The sequence below is a fragment of the Phoenix dactylifera genome, chromosome 1 (genome assembly GCF_051530095.1).
Source record: "Phoenix dactylifera cultivar Ajwa chromosome 1, Ajwa_hap1_PhDact_Kaust_v1.1, whole genome shotgun sequence".
NCBI lineage: Eukaryota > Viridiplantae > Streptophyta > Magnoliopsida > Arecales > Arecaceae > Phoenix > Phoenix dactylifera.
Window position 1 is genome coordinate 16,436,201 of NC_143190.1, and position 9,077 is coordinate 16,445,277.

General features: G+C 44.7%; 1 protein-coding gene across 1 annotated transcript; it reads right to left on the bottom strand.

Annotated features, from left to right (window-relative positions):
* Positions 1-368: 368 nt before the first annotated feature.
* On the bottom strand, positions 369-1,466 carry LOC149768512 (uncharacterized). Its single transcript, XM_089929448.1, has one exon. It carries the CDS (start codon positions 1,464-1,466, stop codon positions 369-371), a length of 1,098 nt encoding a protein of 365 aa, XP_089785574.1.
* Positions 1,467-9,077: the final 7,611 nt, after the last annotated feature.

The window sequence follows — 9,077 nt, forward strand, 5'->3', positions numbered from 1 at the left end:
GTAGAGTTCTTCGACCCATTGCCCTTTGGATCGGTTGAGCCTAGCCTTGAACCCCTGAAGGATGGTGCGGTTCGTCACCTCGGTTTCTCCATTCGTCTGTGGATGGACGACCGAGGTGAAGTGGTGGTCGATGCCGAGCTCGGAGCAAAATTTTCTGAAATGGGTGTTGTCGAACTGACAACCGTTGTCAGATATAAGGATGCGGGAGAGTCCAAATCTGCAGATTATTGACTTCCAGACAAAGTCCCTCATCTTTTGCTCGGAGATCCGGGCCACTGGTTCGACTTCGATCCATTTGGTGAAGTAGTCGATGGAGACGACCAGAAATTTTCTCCGTCCGATAGCCAAAAAAAATGGCCCCAGGATGTCTATCCCCCATTGGGCGAATGGCAGGGGGCACTAATCGAGGTCAGTGGGACCGAGGGCCGATGCTGAATGTTGGCATTCTGTTGACACCGATCGCACCTTCGGACGAAGTCCGTTACGTCCTTTTGAAGTGTGGGCCAATAGTATCCTTGGCGTAGGATTTTGTGGGCCAGCACTCGGCCTTTCAAATGGCTCCCGTAGATTCCTTCATGAACCTCTCGTATAGCATAGTTCGCCTCTACCGGGCGGAGGCATCTGAGGAGGGGAGAGATGAAGGATTTTCGGTAAAGCTTGCCTTCATATAATATGTATCGGGAGGCTTGACGCCTGATTTGGCGGGCCTCGAGCTCATCATTGGGGAGGGCTTCATTCTGCAAATAGTTGACGAGCTCGTCCATCCAGCTCGGCTCGGTATCGATGCAGAGTGTTGGCTCAGGCTCCTCTGTGCTGGATGTTTGGAGGTATTCGAGCACTATCATTTTGGGGAGCTCGCTCATGCGGAAAGTCGCCAGCTTTGACAATTGGTCTGCCCTTATGTTCTCCGTTCTGGAAATATGCTGGATGTTGAAGGAGCCAAAGACAGACGTGAGGTCTCGCACCTTTCGGAGATATCTATGCATCGATGGCTCTCTTGCTTCAAAGTCTTCCAAAATCTGGCTCACGACTAGTTGGAAGTCACTGAAGACCTTTAGGTCCTCTGCTTTCAGCTCCTTTGCCAATTTGAACCCGGCGATGAGTGCCTCGCACTCTGCTTCATTGTTTGAGGCTTGAAACTCGAGACGTAGAGCCTGCTCTGCAACTACCCCATCTGAGCTAGTAAGGATAAGACCTGCTCCGCTAGCCCCCGAGGTTGAGGAGCCGTCCACATATAGGACCCATGGCTGCCTTGGGGTCTCCTCCACTGGCATGAGTGGGAGCTCGGGATCGTCCAGCAAAGTGCACTCCATGATGAAGTCAGCGAGCGCTTGGGCTTTGATCGCCGGCCTCGGACAGTATTTGAGGTCGAACTCTCCGAGCTCAACTGCCCACTTCGCAATCCTTCCGGCACGATCCGACCGTTGCAAAATTTGCTTCATAGGCTGGTCGGTCAGTATGGCCATAGTGTGGGCCTGGAAGTAAGGTCGGAGCCTTCGAGCCGAGATGACGAAGGCAAAGATTGTTTTCTCCAGCTTGGAATATCGGATCTCGGCATCCCTCAGCACCCGGCTGGTATAGTACGCCGGTCTCTATAGCTTGTTCTCTTCTCGAACCAGGACCGAGCTTACCGCGACCGAGAAGACGGCTAGGTATAAATAGAGGAGCTCATCCTGCTGGGGTTTGGTGAGTACTAAAGGGGAAGCAAGAAGGCATCTAAGCTCTTCAAAAGCCTGTTGACATTCCTCCGACCATAGAAAGTTCTTCTGTCGCTTGAGGATCTTAAAGAATGGGAGGCACCACTCGGCCGACCTGGAAATGAATCTTTCCAAAGCTGCGACCCGCTCGTTGAGCTGCTGTACCTCCTTGATCGTCTTTGGTAGCACCATCCCTTGTAGCGCTCGGATCTTCTCGGGATTTGCTTCGATTCCACGATGGGTTACTATGAAGCCATGAAATTTGCCCGAGGTGACTCTGAATGCGCACTTGGCAGGGTTGAGCTTCATTCGATACTTTCTGAGTGTGGAGAATATCTCATTAAGGTCAGCCACATGGTGCTCTGTTATTCGGCTCTTCACCAGCATGTCGTCCACATAGACCTCCATATTTTGGCCTATTTAATTTTTAAAGATCTGGCTGACCAGCCTTTGATATGTTGCTCCGGCATTCTTCAATCCGAATGGCATCACTTTGTAGCAATAAATGCCCTTGTCGGTGATAAAGGCCGTTTTCTCCTCATCTTCCGGCGCCATTCGCATTTGATTGTATCCCGAGAAGGCGTCCATGAAGGTCAGCAACTGATGTCCCAAAGTAGAGCCAACGAGCTGGTCGATGCTGGGGAGAGAAAAGTTGTCCTTTGGGCAGGCTTTGTTTAAGTCGGTGTAGTCCAAGCACATCCGCCACTTTCCACTGGCTTTCTTCATGAGGACCATGTTGGCGAGCCAGTCTGGATAGGAGACCTCTCGGATGAAGTCGGCCTCAAGGAGTTTGTCCACTTCCTCGGCCGCTGCTCGTTGTCGTTCCGGCGTGGAGCCCCGTTTCTGCCTCACTGGTTTGTAGGTCGGTTTCACCTGGAGTTGGTGAAGCATGACCTTGGGGTCTATCCTCGGCATGTCAGCGGGCGACCAGGCGAAGACGTCCATATTGGACTGGAGGAACTCGATCAGGTGGTCTCTTTCGAGGGAGCTCAGGCCAGAGCCGACCTGCACGGTTAGCTCTGGATAGTTTTCTTTTAAAGGGATCTGGGTAAGAAGCTCACCAAGTTCTACCCGTTTCTTTTGGGGGTCATCCCACACTTCCAAAGTTTCGATAGGTAGCGTCTAATCTGACGTTTGGGTTGGCGCCTTGGCCGGTTGCTCCTCTTGGCTTGGTGCCTTAGCCAGTTGCTTTGCTTTATGAGTCGCTATATAGCACCGCTTAGCTATTCACTGGTCCTCACGAACTTCGCCTACCCCTCGATCGGTGGGGAGCCGCATGAGCAAGTGAAAGGTCGAGACCACAGCTCGGAGGGCATTAAGCCCTGGTCGTCGAAGAATGGTGTTGTAAGCCGAAGACAGGCAGACCTCAAGAAAATCTGTTCTCACAGTACTTTCTCGGGAGCGAGCCCGACTGTGACAAGAAGGCTGACCTCACCCTCAACCGGGACCGAATCCTCGGTGAATCCGACGAGTGGAGCATTCATTCTCCGAAGCTGGCTTTCCGTCATCCTCATTTTTTGGTAGGCATCGTAGTACAAAATATTTGTCAAACTTCTATTATCAACTAGGATGCGTTTTACATCAAATTTATTTCCAATCATGGAGATGACCACAGCGTCATCATGAGGAGTCTCAACTTCTTCCAAGTCCTTGTCCGAGAATGAGATAGCTTCGGAGGTGCGCAGGCGCTTCGGAGGGGTCCTTCCCCCGGTTGGTTCTTCGGCCGAGCTTCCTTCTCCAATGGTGTTGGCGATAGGCCTGTTGTCATTCGGATCTTCTGGCAGTGCGGCATATTCTATCGGCCTCTTTTCCTCGCGCCGGTTTCGCACAAACCAGTTGAGTACTCCGCGGTGGATGAGCGCCTCGATCTCATCCCGGAGCTGGAAGCACTCCTCCGTGTCGTGGCCGTGGTCCCGATGGAAGCGGCAATACTTTCTAGGGTTGCACCGAGCTCCTGCATCCCGCATCGGGGGTGGAGGTCGGAAGTAGTCTCGACTTTCTATCTCCATCAAGATCTCTGCCCGGGGTACATTAAGGGGAGTGTAGTTCTCGTACTTTCCTAGGGGCATTTTTGGCTGTGGTGGAGATCTCGGTCGAGGCAGGGACCTCGGTCGAAGCTATCCCCGCTGCCGAGGTGGACTCCTCAGCCGAGGCAGATTCTTATCTGGGCGGGGAGACCGGCTTCTCGGGCGGCCGCGCTCCTCGCGGCGTCTCTTTTGTTTCTTCGAGGCCTGTTCGGTCGCTCTCCGCCTGGAGGCGATAGCCTCTTCGGCCTTTGCATACTTCCGAGCTCGGGCCAACATCTCGGTGAAGTAGGCGGAGAAACTCTTCTCAATAGAGAAGAGAAACCTGTAGGATCAAGCTCCAGTCTTCAATGCTGACATGGCTATCGATTGGTCGAGCTCGCAAACCTCCTAGGTTGCAGCAGTGAAACGGTCGAGGTAGTGTTTGAGGGACTCTTCCTCCTTTTGCTTGATGTCGGGGAGGGAATCTAACATTCGCCACTGACATCGGCTGGCAGCAAAATTGGTGGCGAACTACCTGCCGAGCTGCTCAAAAGAAAATACCGTGCTCGACTTCAGTCCAGAGAACCAGAGCCGAGCCGTTCCCCAAAGAGTCGCTGGGAAGGCCTTGTAGAGCACAGCCTTCGAGGACCCCTACAATGCCATAAGGTCTCGGTAACTCTCCTAGTGGTCGAAGGTTTCGATAGTTCCATTGTATGGCTCCACCTGGGGCATTTTGAACCTCAGTGTGTGGAGTGATTGAGGGCTCTTAACTTTTTTCTTATTTATATCGCTGTATATCTGCTTTTTAGAAGCTCTATTTTTCTGTTTGTCTTTGTTCTTTCCATTTGGTCTTTACTTGATTCAATCAGGGGATTGAATCAAGGGTGTATAGGTTTGTTGGTGAGCCTAGGTTGAAACCAACGGTGTAAGGGTTCGATTGTGATCTCGAAAAAATAATCGGGGTGGTTCTAGTCGGTGAGCCTGGGAAAACCGACCGAGTTCGTTGTGACCTCGTAAAACAACAAGTTGGGTTGTGAGCTTGTAAAACAACCGGCTGTAATCCGAGGGGTTATAGTGAATTTCCAAGTGAGGCTTGGGGAGTGGACGTAGGAGCAAGGGTTAGCTCTGAACCACTATAAAATTATTGTGTTTGTGATTGCATTTGTCTCTCTTACTTTCATTTCATTCACTGCACATAGCATCTAATTAATCAACTTGTGAAAAGAATTAATTAGTATCTCACAAACCATTTAATTGTAATAATTATTTTAAAACCCAATTCACCCCCCCTCTTGGGTTGTCTATCTGGGCAACAAGTGGTATCAGAGCCTGAACTCTTTTAACCAAAGAGTAAAAGATCAAAATGACAACCCCATTTGGATCTTCCCACATTGAGGGCCAGTCCACCCAAAGACCCCCATTCTTTAATGGATCCGACTACTCGTATTGGAAGGCTAGGATGAGAATATTTATCCAAGCCCAAGACTATGAGATGTGGACCATTATACTAAATGGACCATACATCCCGTCCATCTATGTAGAGGGTGTCACTGTACCCAAACTTGAAAAGGATTGGGATGACAATGACTTTAGGAAGGCACAACTCCATGCCAAAGCAATGAATGTGCTTTACTGTGCATTAGATAGAAATGAATTCAATAGAGTCTCTACTTGCAATTCTGCAAAAGGGATTTGGGATAGACTTGAAGTGACCCATGAGGGCACGAATCAAGTCAAAGAATCCAAAATAAATATATTAGTTCATAAGTATGAACTATTTAAGATGGATTCTAATGAAACAATCACTTGCATGTTCACTAGATTTACTGACATTGTCAATGGCCTAAAAAGCCTTGGCAAAAATTATACTAACAGTGAGCTTGTCAGGAAGATTCTTCGCTGTCTACCAAGGTCATGGGAAGCCAAAGTGACAGCAATCCAAGAAGCCAAGGACTTGAACAAGTTTCCACTTGAGGAGCTTCTTGGATCCCTGATGACGCACGAGCTCACCATGAAACAACACAATGAAGAAGAGTCCTCTCACAAGAAAAAGGTAATAGCATTAAAATCTGTTTCAACTAAAAAAGATTTATCGTGCAGCAGTTGCAGTGAAGAGGAAGATAATGAGGGAGATGATGATGAGGCTCTCCTTGTAAGAAAATTCAGAAGATTCATCAACCGGAAGAAGTCCTCACATCAAAGGAGAGGCCCCTCAAGTTCCTATCACAAGGATAAAGATAAGGAAAGAAAAAATGAGGGGATCGGTTGTTATGAGTGTAAGAAGCCGGGGCACTTCAGAGCTGAGTGTCCTTTGCTGAAGAAGGGGAGCAAGTACAAGAAAAAGAAAGTTCTTGTCTCCACCCTATCGAACTCCGACACATCATCATCATCATCGGATGAGGAACAAGAAAAAAAGGCCAACCTTTGTTTTATGGCCAACGATAATGAGGTAACATCCGGAACACATTTAGATTTCACTTTCGATGAATTATATGATGCCTTCAATGAATTAATGGACGAGTACAAGACAATAAACCTTAAAAACAAAGAATTAAAATTAACTAACCAAACTCACCTCCATAAGTATGATACATTAGTTAAGGATAAAAGTGTTTTTATTAAAGAAAATGCAGAACTTAAGACTAGCAACCAAATCTTGATTCAAAAGAATAATACCTTAACTAAAGATAACGAAAGGCTGAACAAAGAAATATTAGAACTTAAAAACAATAAACATATCTTAAAAGAAAGTCTCACAAAAGAACTAAATAATCTGAAAACAGAAAAATAAAAATTGACACTCGAACTTGAAAAATACAAGCCTATTGTAGAAAAATTTACATATAGCTCAGAAAAATTAGAGATGATACTTAATAGTCAACGAGCTGTATTCAATAGAGCGGGTTTAGGGTATAAACCTAAAAATAAGCAAAAACTCCTTAGTAATTTCTTTGTTAAAGCAGGAAAAAGTAAAACTAAGAAAATAACCTGTTTTTGTTGTGGAACATTAGGACATAAAGCAAATGTATGTGATTATAGGAAAGGAAAAACTAAAAAAAAAATTAAAAGAATTTGGGTTCCAAAAGGAACCAACATTACTAACCATGAAGGATCCAAGAAAACTTGGGTACCTAAAATTATATGATTTGCTTGTGTAGGAGTGTCTTGCAGCCAAGGTCGACAAAAATTGTTGGTACTTGGATAGTGGCTGCTCAAGACACATGACGGGTGACAAGGATCAATTCTTCACCCTTGAAGCTAAGAAGGGAGGTGCTGTGACTTTTGGAGACAATAATCAAGGTCACATCATTGGTATAGATAAAGTACAAATTACCCCTTCAACCTTTATTGATAATGTTCGATATATTGATGGTCTTAAGCATAATCTACTAAGCATTAGTCAATTGTGTGTGATAAGTGCTTAATAATCTATAATTTAGTTATCTTTCCATAGCACTTATCAATATTTTTAAACTGATAAATATATATTTTACCATAAAATAAATAAACATTGAAATGAATTTAAAATATGGTAAGAGGTAAATAATTCTTTTCTCAAAACAGACTCTAAACTTGTCTCTGTTGGAAATTGTGTCCTAAACCCAATTTTTTAGTTGTAAGAAATTGAATTATGTATATGTTTTATTAAAATGAATAAAAATTTATTCTGGCAATTTTCTATTCATCACAAGTGTTGCATCTTCAAATAGGAACTCCTGTGTATTGTGATGAAGTCCTTAGGACTAATTTTAGTGGATAAAGGAGGTTTTATCATTTAGTCCTTAAATTGGTTCGCGACCAAATGACAAGCTGTTAATTGGACAATAGCTATGTCAAGTATAGGTCGTTGTATGCCATTTAGTTGGTTGTCCTCTTAACCAAGGAGTGTGGAGACACTGGTATGGCATATAGATGAGATGTAGGAGTACATCGTCGCTGAACAGTGACTCACCTGTTGAGCACTCCACTATCAGGAGTTAGCTCACAAAGCATATGGGCATAAGTATCCCTTAGACCTAAGACTGTCACGGTGACTTGCAAGCAACTCACTGTACTTAGGCACTGGATGACCTGAATTTCTAATTCAGGGATCGGAAGGATGCTGGGTGCAGTTAAGTACTCGCGAAGTCTGTGTATGAGTCAAGAAGGGATTGATCGCTCCAGATTATAGGAGTTGATGTTTCGCTGTGTTTCAATTTAGTAAAACCTTGGCCAGGATAAACCAAGTGATTGGTCACTTGAATTTAATTAATTGAAATACAATATGGATGACCGGACCAAAGTGTGACAGTTCACTTTAGGTCATCTTGAGCATCGTTGGTCAAAAGGATGAATTATGCGGTAACCATATGAATGGGTTCTTGAATGTTGCTTTGCATATTCGACCTATCCGGACATCGGGTATCATTGCTAGATGGTCACCTCGATTAGTGCATGGAGTGGTTCATGTACTACCGGCTTAGTGTTCGAACCTATCGGAGTCACGCACATAAGTCAAGTTAAGTAGGAAGGACTTGATCCAATTTAATTGAGAATTAAATTGTGGGTCATTTGAGATTTGGTTTTGTCTATGTTCAGCTAGCACTGAACATGAGGTACATACTGAATTTCATGGATGTGTATTTAATTATGTCTGTATTCTGGCTTAATCAAGTTTCAATTAATGTAATTGAAATTGATTTGGACTCATTTGTTGAGTTTGGTTTTGAATTGGATTCAAATGAATGTAATTGGGCTTAATGATGTTTTTATTAGAATTTATCCCATATTTATTCTAGTCCAAGTGTGACTTGGATTGATCTGAAAATTGAACTAATTGGAGTTCACATGAATCAGATTCATGTGGAATTTTTCCGGATCCAAAATCTTTCAAATTGGTCTTCAATTTGGTTTAGAACCAATAATGGACCCAAGCCCATTTGATTCAGCCCATTTGAATTAACCCATTTAAGAAAAGTCAAATTTGATTTGTAAATTTACTTGTTTGCCCCTCTAATTGGATGACACAGTTTTTGTTGGTTCTAGTTTCTTCCTCGGTCCAGTGGACCAATTTTTTTTTCTGCAAAAAACTCTCCCGTGGACCGCGTTCTTCTTCTTCTTCCGAACACATCGAAGGCCGCTTGATCTTCCCTCTTTCGGCTACCATTTGAAGATCCGAAGAGACGTGTCTCTTCGGTTTTGAAACCTCTTTAATATAGGACTGATTTAATTGAAATCAAACGGTTCAAAAAATTCAATAAAATCATGAAACGTTTGGCGTTCACTCTTCCCTTTTGGCGTTTTCTCTTCCCTGGTTCAGCCTTGTCTTTGCCTATAAATAGGCTAGCTTTCTCTTCATTCTGAGCTAGAGATTTTATCTGGGGAGAGGGGAGAT

Excerpts from the sequence above, each read along its gene's own strand:
- LOC149768512 (XM_089929448.1), bottom strand. The coding sequence starts at position 1,466 with ATGGCCATACTGACCGACCAGCCTATGAAGCAAATTTTGCAACGGTCG.